General features: G+C 41.1%; 1 protein-coding gene across 1 annotated transcript in view; it reads right to left on the bottom strand.

Moving 5' to 3' along the window:
• Positions 1–5,449: 5,449 nt before the first annotated feature.
• ephb4a (eph receptor B4a) overlaps positions 5,450–15,918 on the bottom strand; it is a 49,908-nt gene continuing 39,439 nt past the window's right edge. Inside the window, exons 6-17 of the mRNA XM_044141078.1 lie at positions 15,513–15,848; positions 15,276–15,400; positions 14,249–14,414; positions 13,838–13,937; positions 11,592–11,656; positions 11,329–11,442; positions 10,708–10,955; positions 10,401–10,616; positions 10,121–10,270; positions 8,925–9,118; positions 6,758–6,916; positions 5,450–6,644 (exon numbers count right to left, since the gene is read on the bottom strand). Coding sequence (XP_043997013.1) covers positions 6,536–6,644; positions 6,758–6,916; positions 8,925–9,118; positions 10,121–10,270; positions 10,401–10,616; positions 10,708–10,955; positions 11,329–11,442; positions 11,592–11,656; positions 13,838–13,937; positions 14,249–14,414; positions 15,276–15,400; positions 15,513–15,848 — 1,982 coding nt within the window. The 3' untranslated portion in view covers positions 5,450–6,535. The remainder of the gene's footprint in view (positions 6,645–6,757; positions 6,917–8,924; positions 9,119–10,120; positions 10,271–10,400; positions 10,617–10,707; positions 10,956–11,328; positions 11,443–11,591; positions 11,657–13,837; positions 13,938–14,248; positions 14,415–15,275; positions 15,401–15,512; positions 15,849–15,918) is intronic.

Here is a 15,918-nt window from a genome sequence, read left to right as displayed (position 1 = left end):
GCGTACACAAGTGAAAAATAATCTTAGCGAGGCTGTTTGGTGGATTTGCTCGGAAATACCGGGCCATTCTGATGAAACTGTCTGTGAGTCATCTCTGGGAGAAAAATCTGGAGGAGTCAAAGCGGCGCAGGAATCTAAAAACTAAATTTTCATCTTCAAGCTTGCCGCAGCTGGGAGAATCAAAGCAATCCTGGCAATCATATAAAAAGAGAGAGAGAGACTGGTGGAAGACGGAATTAATCAGAGGCTGGAAGTGACGGCAAGTATTTCATCAGAAATGGCCAAAGTGGAGACGGAGGTTTGCTTGAAACTAATTTAGATGACGAACTGTTTGACCAAAGAGGAAAGTCAAAGCTCCAGAATGTTTGGGCTTAACTGTGAAGAATGGGAAGTAGTGATTTCTACGGGGACCACAAAATGCTAAAAATTCAGGTCAGCTGGTTAAAATACTCGTGATGTTGAAGAAGTAAAACACTAACAGAGGAGATCTTTAAATACTCGTATAGAGGCTTACAAAAATATTAATACACATTTCCCTATTTTGTCTATATATTTCCTTGACATATTATGTATCAGACCAACACAAAGTAGAGCATAACTGAAGTGGAAGGAAGAATCAATGATTGATGTCTTCTAGTGCCTCTCTTTGTGTAGGGACATGGGAGTGGCTGCGTCATGCTGTGGGAATCCTTTTTCTTCAGCTGGGACAGAGTTAAAGTCGGATGAAGCCGTGTACAAAATAACATCCAGTGCAACCAAGTACCTTCACAGGTCATCTAGGAAATACACAGAGTATACCGGTGTTCAATTTAATCTCCGAAATTTGAACATTGGTGAACAAATAGCACCGTGGAGACCAAGATAGAGACACAGAAAGAAACGTTTCCACAACTTTCACGGAGAAAGTTGTGGAAAAGCCTAAAGCAGAGTTAGGTCATAAAACGATATCCAAAGCCTTGAACATTGACTGAGGACTGCCCAGTCCTTTCTAAGAGTATTGGTGCAACTGCAAACCAAAGAAGACGTTGATACCCGTCAATTAGAGAAGCAACCAAGTATCCCATGATGACCCTAGAAGGGCTGCAGAGATCCATGGTTCAGATGGTAGAATCATTTGACAAGGCAACCTTTGACTCCACAGCACAAACCCTCAAAGAAACATCAAAAGAATACCTGGAGCCACAAGCCATGTTCGCGGCACAGCGAGTTCGTAGGAGAGTGCAGATCAGATGAGAACGAAACTCAGCTTTTGGAAACACCTCAAAAGACCTTCAGCTGTACCTACAAAGTATTAAATCAGGATGCTAAAAACATAAGCAGGCATGCCCTTTCAGATATTTATTTCTAAAACATTTTGAAGACAAAGCATCCTTCTGCTATCGCCTATCCCGCGAGCAAAAAATCCCAGTAAATCACACTGAAGTTTATCACTGTTCCATAATAAAATGTGGAAAGTTGCCGAGGTATTAACAATCTTGCAATGCACCGTGTTCGTTCCCCTGCTGCTTACCGCTGCAGACAGTGAGACCATTTCAACTCATCTTCCTTCCATCCACCCCACCGTCTCGCCCTCGTGTACCTGTCCCTCCGGTTTACCCCCACCCATCTCAGCCATCTCTCTCACACACAACCTCTCCACACTTGAATGCACACAGGAATGTGAGGGGAATGACACAATCCACCAAAAAAAAAAAAAACTGAAAAAAACAGAAAGAGGGAAAACAGGGGTGGAGGGAGGCTGGGGGAGGTTGCTGGCCTGGTCTGCTCTCTGCCTAAAAGCAGCCCTAATGAATGGCCATTGAGATGTGCACACAAAGCCGATGCTAGGTTTGTACTATACTGAGGTCAGGGGTCACTCAAAGCACCGACAGAAGTAGAAACTACAGATGAATGCAAGTCTGTCTTTACAAAAAATAAAAAAAGAGGGTGAGAGAGATTTATGCACACCAAAGCACTTTGCAGTAAAAAAAAAAAAAAGTGCTTCCAGGAACAGTTACTCATCATTATTTCTCCATTCCTATGCAGGTCAAATGTTTACAGGGGCACATGAGGGCAACAGAACAGGAGGAATGAGTCAGCAACACAGAAATAATCAAGGGATAATAATCAATGAAGCCCAACATTTTTAGCAGGCCTGTCAGCTTAGCCTGGGTATGGTAGCTTTAAAGATAAAAAAAAAAAAAAAAAGGGGGGAGAAGGGAAACAAAGTGTGTGTGTGAGAGACAGTTTAAGCTTATTTTGCGCTATAAGCTGCTCTCAGCCCAAGGCGCAGGAGAAGAAAAGAACATCTCCCCATGATTAAAAGGGCTGAGGACCAGGAAGGGAAACAGAGGAGAGGACAGGCTTCAGGGCCTCAGGGGTAAAGGTTCGCTGCACAAACAGACGAAACGCTGCAAGAAAGTTAAGCCGGGACATGCAGAGGGAGGGAGAGTCAACTCAAGACCTCTCCGTCTCTTGTTTCTCGTTATTAAAAATGGGAACGACAGGATAGACGAAAGACAGGTCTGTTACATGAGCCAGAGAGAAAACAGAACAGAAGAAAAAAAGTTAGATGATTTTTTTTCTTTTTTTTTCTTCAGTGATCTCAGCTTTATTTAACCGAAGAGAGAGAGAGAAAAAATCCCAAAGAGGAACAATTTATTTCTCTTACATCCACTGGCTGTGGAAATAAAAGCACACCGGAGAGTACAGCCGCCCAGACACACTCAGAAAGATGGAGCTCTTTGCTGTGTGCTGATTTTCCTCTGAATTCAGGTCAGAGGTATCATGGGTCACTGGAACAAAGAGCAGCCTGTTATCAGACCGGAGACAGGTAAAATCACGGATTTTCAGTTCAGGTCCACAGGGATCCCTGTGACGTTCACACAATGTCATCCGTGCTCGTGTATGCAGTTTTAACACTTCACTAGCAGTGGGAATGACTTCAGAGGCAACTGAAATGAACAATGAGTATTACAAATACTAAAATCTGACACTGCCTTTTTACGTTCAATGGTAAAGTGATATTTCCTTATCCAGACTTTATTGTCTGCAGAAATGTTTTTAGTATCACCGCTTGTAATGGAGATACAAGCGGTGTAAAAGAGAAAAAGTTCAGGTTTTAGAAACCTTTTTTGAAGTAGAACTAAGGTTGTTTTTTTTGTTTTTTTTTTTTGCAGAAGCCCATTTTTTTTATGAGGTTCTTGTTTATACTGTGTTTTAGAATGTTTTATAAGATAAATTGAACTTTCAGCTTAATAAAACCCACAAATTAGATGCAGCAGAAATGACCATACTGTACAGCTGCACAGTATATTGCAACATCTCTAAAACCCAACATATCAATATTGCAAAGAATTGCTTGAACCGCCATAGCCTTAGCATTAGATAATAATGTTAGTGCCATGCATTAAGGCTCAGTTTGTCAGTGATATATGTGGAATATTTCTTGTTTACTGCAGTAAAAAAATTTCCTGGAGGTCATTAAGATGTTCTGAAACAAACTAAACAGGCAGAAGAAGAAGAATGAAGTTAGGTTGAACTTTTTCAGTAAATCCATGTGGATGAGATAAAAAATATTAAAGTACATTTTTCCTCCATCTGCTGATCAGATACCAGGGTTGGTCCCATTTTAGACACCAAATACTTGCGTATTACAAAGAAAATACAAAGGAGTGGAATGGCAAAGGGGTAAAACTCTACGTAGGTTTCATAAGCCAACATAAAATTAGCTTAAATATAAGATTTGATCATTTTTTAATGACCACTTGTTTTAATTTTTTCTGAATATAACTAACTGCAATTACAACAAAACTCATGACATGGTTTAAGTAAATTGGTGCAAAATGGGTTGTTTACAGGAATGAAAGAAAAATAGTAAATGAAAAAATGTAAATAGATAGGTCTTGATACAAAAAGGGAGAACAAAATAACCTGTAACTAGAAGATAAATGTCAGAAAATATCTAATCAAACTAAACTGTATATATGTTTTGAGCATTACATGGTTAAATTACGTTACCCTTTTGAGCAATGAAATGTGAGCTTTAATGAAATGGACAAATGTTTCTAAAATACCTGCAAAATTCTTAAAAATCTGTCAAATATTTAAACCTCATGTTCTTAGCTGGTTCTTTCCAAATACACCATCAAGAATTGAATGTTTAAAGCATTCTTGGCCAAGATAAAGTTAAACCAAGCTGTCCTCTGTCCTTTTTTTTTTGCAAACCCTATTTCCCCTCCAAACAATTGGTGAGGTCTTCTCTTTACACAGGGTAAATTATTCACGACTTAAATGTCAAAAGGGTCAGCAAAACCCTTCAAGAGCTGCAGCTAAAGGAAGCAGGGTGGGGTTGGGGGATTAAATGGAGCTGTTAGCATTCCTCCTGCTAACATTGTTCAAATTCCTCGTGGAAACCTGCAAGCCACGTGTAAGAGATACGAAAATAAAATAAGGGCATTGCTTAAAATGAACAAAATGCTGGTTAGCAATATTTACGCAGTCTTTGGGAAAACCATATGAAGGAAGGGGGAAAAAAAGAACAAAACCAAAGACAAAGAACCAAGGGAAGGATGACATGAGAGAAGAAGGAAGCAAGGTACGAAGGAGGGAAGAAGGAAGAACGCACGGAAAAATAAATAATAAACGAAGGGGCACCAAGAAGTTAGGGAGGAAGGAAAATGAGGGACAGAAGGGCAAAGCGTCCTGGAAAGAATTAAAATCTAATTTCATACTTTTCTAGACTGCACAGAAACTTAAATCGCTACGTGGTTTAAAGATTAAAAATATTTTACCAACACTGATAACAGCACTGAGGACAGAAATAACACTATACTTCAATGTGAAGTGAAATTAACTTCTAATTAAAGCGACACAGACGTAACAATGCCTAAAGCTAACAAGTCAAGAGTCACGATAAGAAAGCCGTCATCTTATATATTTTTTAGCAATTTTTGTCACAATTACATCATATTGATATTTTTTAAATTATTTCCTTTATCTTCTTCAAACCTTAGGAGAGTGCTTTAACTGTGATTGTTCTGCACTACATTCACCATTTCGCTTTTGATGGATGGGCTGTGATTGCGATGTAGCTAAACGCACCTCTAGAAGTCCAGCTATCGGTTGCTATAGCGACGTTTTCTGCCTACTTCACCATCTGAACAACTTGCAGCGTTTATATATTGTTTGTCTTGTCTGCCACTCTGTTGCCATTTATCATTCTGACTGGAAACCCAAAATGCTGCCAAAGAAATGATTTAAGAGTAGTTCGGGTATCTTACAAATTCATCAGGCGAAATCATGCTAACTATAACTAGTTAGCGCTCGTGAGATTAGCGGTTACCTTAACGCCTCGTTACTGGTTAGCATTTAACATGGAAACGCAGTGCAGCTATTGGTTAGCTTGTTTGCTTATTTTCAAGCAGGAGTTTCAACTTCACGGTATAAAAATAAAACAAGACACACTGAATCCCACAGGAAAGATATCTGCTTTATAAAACAGTCATTTAAGACCACATATAGACATATAAATGGCACTGGAAGATGACGGAGAATACAGAATAAGAGTATTAAAAATGTACATTATCACTAATATCGATTAAAAACGTGTTTTGAGGCCAGATAACATGGAAAATCCAATTCTACAGTGTTCTCTGGTCTCTGAGTCCACTTGGTCCTTGTTCTGGCTTATTAGAACAAAAATGAGCTGCCAGCAGAAAACATCCAACAGAAACACAGCCCAGGATAAACGCATCAAATCGCACAAGATTACAAATCACTCTGAAATGACAAAAGTGCTGAAATGTCTCTTTTGTGCCTCATTTTTCCTCTTGTATTTTTTTTGTAGCAGGCGAAGGGGGAGCCAGACTTGAGGAAGATGAGGCTTCTGATTAGGGGCATCTACAGCGTTCCTTGAAGTCTGTATTACACATCACACCTGAGTAAAGACGAGGTCGTTCTGAAATATAATGGAAGCAAACTATTCCCTTAATTAGACTGTGCAGTACTGCCATGGAAGGTGATCCAGAAGGATTAATTAAAAGACAGCCAGAATCAAACGAAAACGTTCTCATTCCCAATCACAAAAGCAACCTGGAAACAAAGGACTTTTAGATTAACATTTTTTTCTTTTTTGTAATCTTGGAATCTTTTGGGGGGCAACAATATAAGTAAACGACACTTTGAGAATGAAACTTCAGAAACTGTGTAAACACTGGTTTGTCACTCATCGTGGTTTGGCAGATGCACTTGGTTCTTTACTTGCTAGATGTAAAAATACTGACTGCAAACTTTTAAAAATCTGACAGAGAAAGTCTAGATGACTTCACCACCTGGTAACTCCAGGTAACTGGTTCGAGTCTCACCAGTCATCTTTATCTGCTATTTTTTTTTTTCCTCTTCATTTTTGTTCTTTTCCCTGGATGTGAATACAATCTTCCTCCTTCCTCAGTTTGTGTTCAAAGTGGGTCACAGGAAAGGATCCAGAGTGCTCTAGGACACGGCGGCACACACCTGTGCGCTGTGTTCACGTCCAGGATGAAGAAGGGCAGAGCAGCTAGAATGTCACAGTCGCCGTGCTCTTGTTTTGCAAGGTCATTGTCTGAATGCTAGAGAGGATTTTCCTCTGATGTCCAGCTAAAGTCACACCCATGTGCAGCAGATCCCTGAAACAGACAGAAAAAGGAGGATGGTAAAGGCCTTCGAAGCACCTGAAAATACTTCCAATCAAAATTAAAAGCTACATTAGATGAGTCAGTTGGGAATAGAAGAAACTAACTGTGCAGTGATTTGGGCCAGCTGATCTATTGAGTTGAAGCCAGCCTGCAGGAAGCTGTCCTCATAGCGCTCCATCTTGATAGCCCTCAGCCAATCGCCGACTGAAGAACACGGCGAGAGAGCCAAAGGTGCGCGCTGGTCCAGCAGGGGGTAGGACGGCCTGTAGCGGGGGGTGGAGAAAGCCGACAAACAAAAGAATGACTTACATTCACCGTCACCAAAACAGCAGCGAGGAGCTTCCACACGTCCTGCAGCAATGTTGGGCTGATGGGGAGAGGTATAATCTGAGGCGTGCTGACTGACGGCTACAAACAATGGGATTTGTCAGGGGTGGAGCGTCTTCAGCGGTATGTAACCAGCTGACGGGCAGAATGCGAAGGAAGGGAAATGGGCACAGCAAGTGGCTGACAGTTCACAGCAGGACTCTGAGGTGGCATCTCGGAGTGGGCAGTGGGAGGAGGGTAATGGCTGTCCTGCTACTGTCAGGACTTTGAAATGACCCCAGAAAGAGACATTGGCAGCCCTTTCAATCAGGGAATAGACATGCTGCTGACTTCTGTGTGTTACTGCGACAGTCAGTCAATCAGAAACGGATCAGTCCGCCTTTCTGTTGATGTCATTAAGACATACATACTGTGATGGTTTTAAACTAGCTATTTTAGGAGTGTGTAGCATGTGGAAAAGTTGAGTTTTATCCTATGTTTTACAAAGCTTTTGACCAAAAGTTCAACAAAAATCTACTAAATGTCTTCCCAAGTTTCGTTGTGGACTTTATTGCTACTAATTTTCAGACCAGTCTTTGTGTCTGACAACAGCATATAGGTAACAGTTTAATCCAAAAGATTAAAGAAGTGACATCCTATTTCTTTCCATTTACTGATTTTACAAAATGCAAACAAGACAAATGGAAACTATGTTTTCGTCTGACAGAAAAGTGCCTCTATATTCAATTAAAAATAGATTCCTTGCCAAGTAATTTTTCTGTAGATACAGCACCATTCCATCTTTTGAATTTAGGAGTTTTTTTTATGCCTAAGTGATTCAAAGGTCAGAGTTAAGCAGCGTAGAAAACAAAAACATCAGCAAAAACAGCAGCTAAAATCCAAAGAAAAACAAACAAAAGAAAGATGTGAATATTACAACGTGTATGGAGAATAAAGTTTAAGAAAAAAAAAAAAGCCTATTTATGAAGAAACTAGCACCATCCAAAACCAGACTGCCTTTTGATCATTCGCTTCTAAATAACGGCACATTACAGAGAACCAACATAGGAAACGGTTGCTCTTTCAAGACCTGTAATTTTTGAAGCAGGTTTAATGATTTAACCCATGAAAGAGCAAGACAATTATTTTAAAGGTCACCTATGAACTCTATTTTTAAGGCCTTGCATAATCTCTTTTTCATGACTAGCTTAGCTCCTTCAGCAATTTAGAACCTTCTCCATGAAAAGGACAGACTTTTATTTTGATGATCATATGTGAGCTTTTTTGAAAGGGCATTTTTGCATGACCAGATGCTCTTATTTTGAGCCATTTATTACGATACAGAATCATGCTCAAGGTACAGTAGTTCAATGCAACTCATGAAATATTAAAGCTTTATGTCGAAAGGCCAACATAATCTCTAAGCTTGACTAGTAATACGGAATCTTTATTTTTTTAATGAACAGTTAAGGGTTTTTTTTGTTGTTTTTATTTGAAAAGGCCAACATATTTCCTTTTCCATGATTGCTTTCCATTAGACAAACAGAACCTTCGCATGAATTCAATGTTGGTGCTGTAATGTGTTGTTCTAAAACACAGGGTTGCACAATGCAAAACAAGTGCGGCAAAATATGCAAACGTCATCAGCGCTGGAGTTTCCAAATTTAGTCCGTTTCCATGTAGGTATCATGACAGAATTTTACAGGTTTACTGCAGCATGAAAGACGCTTTCACCTCTTTGTGCATGAAACCAAGCAGATTTGTGTCAAACAGAGGAGAGGTTGCTGCTCGACCGGAGCTGAAGCCAAAATAGTAAGGAGAGCTTTCAGCATAGTTTCCTCCAGACCATGTGGACCAGTGACGGACAAAAACAACGACTCATCATCGCATTTACAACAAAAGTCTTGGATCACCGAACAACGGAAAAATGCACCGTTTTCTAAAGCTACGTGTTTTCACTCTTACCCTCCTGCTTCTTGGGCGACTATTTTCAGCGAGGCCGGGTTGCGGATGAGTTTGTCCAGAGCGCTGACGAGGTCTGCGAAGCGGGGACGCGCGGAGCGGTCCTTCTGCCAGCAGTCCAGCATGAGCTGGTGCAGGTGGGAGGGGCAGTCGGGCGGCGGGGGCAGCCGGTAGTCCTGCTCGATGGCATTGATTACCTGACAGTGGGAGACAAACAGCTGCTGTTCAAACAAAGTGTTTCGACTAAATGATGTTTGGATCGATTCGGAGATGCAAGGAGTTTAGTGAGGGCGCAGACACGGCGTATATAATTAGCAACATGATGACTAGAATTCAGTTTTTAATACCCAAGTAGTGACGTAAGTAATTCGAACAAATTCAGAAACTGATTATTACAATTGGCTCCATGTGGCGCTTAATTAAATTTTGGGGTTTTGGAGATTAAATTTTTGGAAAAAAATTTTGTTTTTTTTTTTGTCACCAGTTTTCTCTTTGGGTTTCCGTAGCTCACAGTGATGTCAGCACAATGTAGGCCACCATCTTGTTTGACAAGCTTCTGATTACTTGGACTTTAAGTTTTAAATGACAAGAATAAAGTTGTAATATTAGGACAATAAAGTAGTAATTTTATGAGAACTTCAACACAAAAATTGTAAAAAAAAAAGAAAGAAATTAAATAAATAAATTTTCAGCATCTTGTGAATTTATCCTTTGGTATAAAATTTAGAGGTAATACTTAGTAGAAATAATAAATCTTTCAACACATCAGCATCAAATTATTATAAGTAGACTTTGTCCAAACAAATTTTGAAGAAAAAACAAACATGCAGACTGAGATGCACACATTAGATCCTGATAACTAAGTTTTCTTCTCATTAAAACAACTTTTTTTCTCATAATTTTAAGTTATTTCTGGTAAAATTGCATCTTTATCTGCGAATATTTTGACTGTATTTTTGTAATTAAGCAGAAATTCTCAGACTCCATCGTTCAACTACAGAAGGGATGAGTCAAACAAAAGCCACTTTTTTCAAAAATATTTCTGTAATTTCTTTTTAAGAAAAGAAACTAAGCAAACAAACTTCCAAAATCACTTAAAATCGGAAATCAGATCTGATATATATATATATTTAAAAATCAGAGATTTTATTTTCAGGGCGCATCGCCCAGCAACATGTGGGTTTTTTGCTGAAACTTACATCCTGGTTACTCATGTCCCAGTACGGTCTCTCTCCAAAAGACATGACCTCCCACATAACAATGCCGTAGCTCCACACGTCTGAGGCAGAGGTAAACTTTCTGAAGGCTATCGCCTCGGGTGCTGTCCAGCGGATGGGAATCTTGCCTCCCTGCATTTAAAAAACAAACAAAAAAAAGCAAACAATTAAGTCTAAAAATTGTCAACTACATACACCGAGGCTTTACCCGGCAAAACAGAACTGTGAGTAAAGAGTAAATCGGTCCTGGCTGCCGCCTCACCAGAGAGCTGGTGTAAGTCGGGTCGGAGGAGTTCTCCTGCAGGAAGCGTGACAAGCCAAAGTCGGACACCTTGCACACCAGGTTGCTGTTGATCAGGATGTTGCGGGCAGCCAAGTCTCTGTGGACGTAGCTCATCTCTGCCAGGTACTTCATGCCCGAGGCGATGCCGCGCAGCATCCCCACTAGCTGGATGGGCGTGAACTGGCTGTCGTTGAGCTGCGGGGGAGGACAGAGACGCTTTAGACGCGACGCTGTGTGGACGTGTCGGCCTGGGAGACGGTGTGACGGCGCCTGTTGTCACACTGACCCGCAGGAAGGAGTCCAGCGCGCCGTTCTCCATGAACTCGGTGAGGATCATCACTGGACAGCTGGCTGTTATGATGCCCTCCAGGTGGATGATGTTGGGGTGCTGGAACTGCCCCATGATGGATGCCTCGGACAGGAAGTCCCTCCTCTGCTTCTCGGTGTAGCCGCCCTTTAGGGTCTTGATCGCCACGTAGTTTTCTTTTTTCCCTGGGATTTTCAGCCGTCCTCGACACACCTCCCCGAACTCGCCTGCAGACACATAAACACCCATTAGAGCGGCTGTTTTCCACATTATGAGTATCAGCGCTTTATCCAGCCAACGGAAAGTTCGCTCGCAGCAAGTGGTGTCCTTTTGTTTAAATGAGGGCCAGTAATGTTGGCCACATATTTATCAGTTAATTGCTTTATTGGCGCAACTATATTGAATTTGGTCTTTAAAAAAAGAAGCCCAGACAATGCCTATGAATTAATTTTAAAGGCTAAATTAGATGAAGACTAATGATATTCTTCTTAAAGTGGACGATCAGGCAAAAGAAAAGCCACAAACCAAATGAATTCACAGAAAGGTAACTAGGTTTACATATGTAGTAGTAATAGTGGGAAAAGCCTGAGTGGAGCGTACCGGCACCGATAACCTCCTCTATCTTGACAAAGGAAACATCGATTTCCTTGGCAAACTCTCGCACCGCCTCATTAGGGTCCTCGTAGGTGAAAGGGTCGATGTAAACCTTGACCCCTGCAAGAGACGGACAAACAGAGTCGTGGGAAAGGAAAGAAAAGAAATGTTCAAGAACTATGAGCAGCAAAGTGCCCATCATTAGGAATGGTTTCTCTCACGTGAACAGGTTATAAATCATCCGAGGTCCGGCGTCCGTAACGGCTTACCTTGGCCAATGAGGTACTGGCTGTTTTTGTCGCTCAGCTCGGGATCTTTAACTCGGCTGTGTCGGCTGCAGCAGGAAACAGAAAAGCATAAATGTAACAAGATTATGGCACAAGCATAGTTTCCCAAAGGATAAATAAGTATTTAAAGTTTTTGAAAGACTTTTTCAAGCTATTGTTGTTAGGATTGTTCCAGTAGATGCTAACGGATCAAAAATGGAAATAAGAACACCAAAGTTAACAGCACAAGCTCCTTAAAAAAGTTGAACTTTTCACACTTTGTCTTACAACCACAACTCACAGCATTTTACTGGGATTTTGTGTGTACAAGGAAGTGAATAATATGAGAAAAATTATATGTATTTTTTAATGTTTCACAAAAATCTAAATCTGAAATGTTTGGCATCCATTTGTAGTCAGTATCCACTAGTTCTTCATGTCTAGAGATCAACATTTCTACCCGTTATTCTTTGCAAAATGTCTCAAGACCAATGAGACTGGATGGAGATCTGGGAACGTCATAAAACAAACAAACAAACAATCTTCTCTTTGAAGAGTAAACAAAACCCACATTATGATGCTGCCATCGCTGTGTTTCAGGATGCTGAGTACAGGTTGACTTGACTCATCATCTATATCAGAAATTGGCCAGTTTAATTTTGGTTTCATCCGACCGCAGCACCTTTTCAGTCCATTCGAATAAATTAAACAAAGATGGACTTCATGTTGTAAATAGGAGCTTTCAGAATCATTACCAGCCCTGTCACAATAAGCACTACATCTATTAAACACTAAGAAATTAAAAACAAGTTTGGTAATTTCCATTTGCATGATTTAGTGTTTCTCTCTTTTCCCTCTTTCTACTAAAAACTGGATTACAAAAAAAAGTTTCACTTACATAATTAATTGTATGTATTTATTGTTTTATTTATTCATTTTGGATATTTAAAATGATTCCCAGTTCCAGTGTTAAATGCTTATTAGAACTTAAAGTTTAGAGATCTTTGAGAAAGTGTTCTTGCATTATAATGCCACTGCATTACTTGAAAACAGCCTCAGAACAACAATATTGTTATTTATTGTGATAACTTCTGGGACAATTCCTCACACAGGAACATTTGGATGACCTAATCATTATAAATACATGTCACATCTTTTTATCTCTATACGTTTTTTGTATCTTTTTCCTTATATTTAACAATTACATGCCACTTTAGTTTGGTCTACCACATAAAATCTTGATTAAACAGTTTCTTATATTGTGATAAAACATATACTCTTCTACAACAACAGTGTAAAAAAAAAAAAAAAACCCACGTCCCTCCAGGTAAAATGTGCTCTGTTCAAAAAAACCACCTCCATCAATTATGCTTTGTGTAATCTTTGATACAACAACTGGCCCGGTTTGAAAGGCCTTCGCCTGGCCTCAACAATCCTCGGAAACCTTAAAGGCACAATACAAGATGACTTGTTGTCCGAGCCGACCCCTCCGGTCCCGCTCTTTGACACAAGCGGCTCCATTAGGATTCCGGCGGCGCGGACTCATCCCTACAAGACCGTAATGAGCCTGTGGCTCCTGGATCACCGCCTTCCACCGCTCCTGTCTCTCTCTCTCTCTTTCCCACTTCAAAAGCCTAAAATAGCAGTAAAGCACCACCCTCAGTTTGAGGCAGATCTGGGCCTCAGTAGCTGGTTTGCGTGTGTGTGTGTGTGTGTGTGTGTGAATGTGCCACAAGGTCACAGCTATTGTTCTCCTGTCCTGTGGAAACAGGGCTGGGACGCCTGCATCCTGTCTTTCCCTGCCCTCTACCTCTACCGTCATCTCTATCCCTTAACCAGATCTATGCACTTTCTCTCTTGCTCCCCCTCCATGGTGGCATCCAACACTATTTACTCAAACAATGAAGCCTCAGGAAAACGTTCTAATGAGCAGGATAGCTTTTAGCTGCGTAAGCGAAAGAAATCACAAACGCTGCTTTGTGTCTGAACTGTTTCACAGACGTGGAAAAAAAGACAAAAAAAAAGAAAAAAATTGAGGATAGCACAGAGCAAATCTACCGTTGATAAGATACAATAGGTATAAACAAAAGAACAAAGTGGTGCCAAACTGTAAAATGGGGGTCATGGTTGTTTTAGGTTTTCCCCAGCCCTTTTCTTTCACATTTCCTGTTGTTTTAGCAGTTGTTTTTTTTCCCATGCAAATTTGTCTTCTTCTCATCCTCTTTTTCTTTTTTCCCCCTTGTTCTCACCGTAGGCAGAAGACGGCTAAGACGACAAAAATGACGAGCAGCAGCATCCCGACTGCGATAAGGATGCCGGGCACCAAGAACTGGGAGGCAGAGTCATAACCTGAAAGTGGGGGGGAAAAAAAAGAAACAGAAGAAAGAAAAAATAAGACATTTACTCAGAAAGTTATGGGTGCAAAAGCCAAACCACAGAGTTTACCCCCATGTAGCAAATGGGACATTACAAGAATCTGCGTTAATAACAGGCGCGATACAAGGACACTATCTCACAGGCGACGAATGCAAAGCAAACACAGTCCAGGGATTGAGAATGCTGATAAGAAATAATAAAAAAAAAAATCTCAGTGGAAATGGAAAGAAAAGAGGTGAGAGTTTTTTTGTTTTTTTTTGCAAGAGCAAACAAGAACATTTTACCATCAGGCAGGGTGCGGAAGACGACTGCAGAACTGAAGCTGCCATAACCGGCCTGGGTGCGCGCCCGAACCTGCACTTCATACTGAGTGGCCCTGCGGAGGTCTGTCAGCACAGCCTGGTTTCTCTTCGTCTCTGTGTATGAGCACGGATTTTCACTGCGTCTCTCCTGCCAAAGAAAACCGAAGTGAGCTGGACGAGAACAAAGTATGAATATGGAGTAAAACGTGAAAAAAGAAATAGCTGTGTCAAGCCAAGAAGACTTCTAAAAATGTAATCCGTTGGCATCTTAATATGTTTAATGGAAGTGGCTTGAAATAACCCTGGATTTTCTTACTCTCCAATGATGACACATTAAATTAGTCTTAACCTGGGGATGTTAAATAGGTTGAGGTCTTGATCTCAGCTGCAGTTCTGTCCAGGTTTCTGTCCTTTCTGTCACACAGGAACTCATTCATCTAGCAGTAATCTTTATTACCCATTTAGGTTTGCGGTTCAATTTCTTTAAGTTGAGGATTTGAGGTTTGCAGGGGGCCATTGATGGAGGACTAGTGGCTGGGGAGAGCCTCAGGGATTTGTTTTAGGCCTCATATTGTTTGCATTGTTTTCACTGGGATCAACCAATCAGAAAACGCCTCCCATTGCTTCACTGGGAGTCTTTTTGCCCATTTAGTTCAGTTTCTAAAATAACATCAGGAAATCATCAGCTAAGATTCTTGTAGAATATTGCAATGAAGATATCCACACTTTCCTAATTTTTCCTTTCTTTGTCATAACCATCAATGTGTCACTGTTATAATGTTCAGGTTTTCTCTAAATCTGTCTGTACAGAACTTTGGAGTAACTAAGCTTGGTTTTAATGAAACCAACAAGCTTCATTAACAATTTAAAACTTCCTGGTTAATCTTATGACCCAGCAGATCAGGACCCAGATTAAGTTTATTAAAAGAGCTGCAGAAGAGTCTAACCATGAGCGAACTAAATAAATGTCTGAACCTGAATGGCCACTCGCTGGCTAGGCGGTGTTTACCTTCTCGCAGTAGCGCAGCTGATACATCAGCACGTTGTAGTGCGGCTGATCTGGGACCGACCACTGCAGAGTCAGGCTGCTCTCTGTGGAGTCACTCTTCCGAATCGCAGACACAAGCGATGGCACTGCACAGATAGCAGCAGGATTATAGATATCGACCAAAATACAGACTCTTTAAACTCTTTTCTCTCTCTCTTTCTTTTTTTTTTTTTTTACTTCGGTGCTTTTGTCTCTCACCTTCATGGTTGGTGGTGATATTGATGCTTTCGCCAGCAGGCTCCTTGGTGCTGAGCGGAGACACCCCGTTGAGCGCCAGGACGGTGAAGGTGTACGTTGTGTGAGGCAGCAGACCCCACACCTCCACCCTGCGACCCTGCAGGCCTTCGTGAGCCGGACGGTAGCTGACGTTGTCTCCGCAGGGGAGACAGGTTCCCCTGGGCGACCTGCATACAGAGCACCTGATGGAGTAGCTCAGGTCCTCTCTGTAGCCTCTGTCCAGAGGCTCGTTCCACTCCAGCGTGAGCGTGGTGTCGTTGATCTGGGGGATGACGCTGCGAGGAGCCGACGGAGGCTCTACAGGAGCAAAAATATATAGAAATGAGCAATTAGGATCGACTAATTATTGTTTCTGAAGTTGGAGTTG

This window comes from Gambusia affinis, linkage group LG15 (assembly GCF_019740435.1).
Source record: "Gambusia affinis linkage group LG15, SWU_Gaff_1.0, whole genome shotgun sequence".
Classification (NCBI taxonomy): domain Eukaryota; kingdom Metazoa; phylum Chordata; class Actinopteri; order Cyprinodontiformes; family Poeciliidae; genus Gambusia; species Gambusia affinis.
Note: the sequence above shows the minus strand (reverse complement) of the source record. Positions and strands in the feature narration are given on the sequence as shown.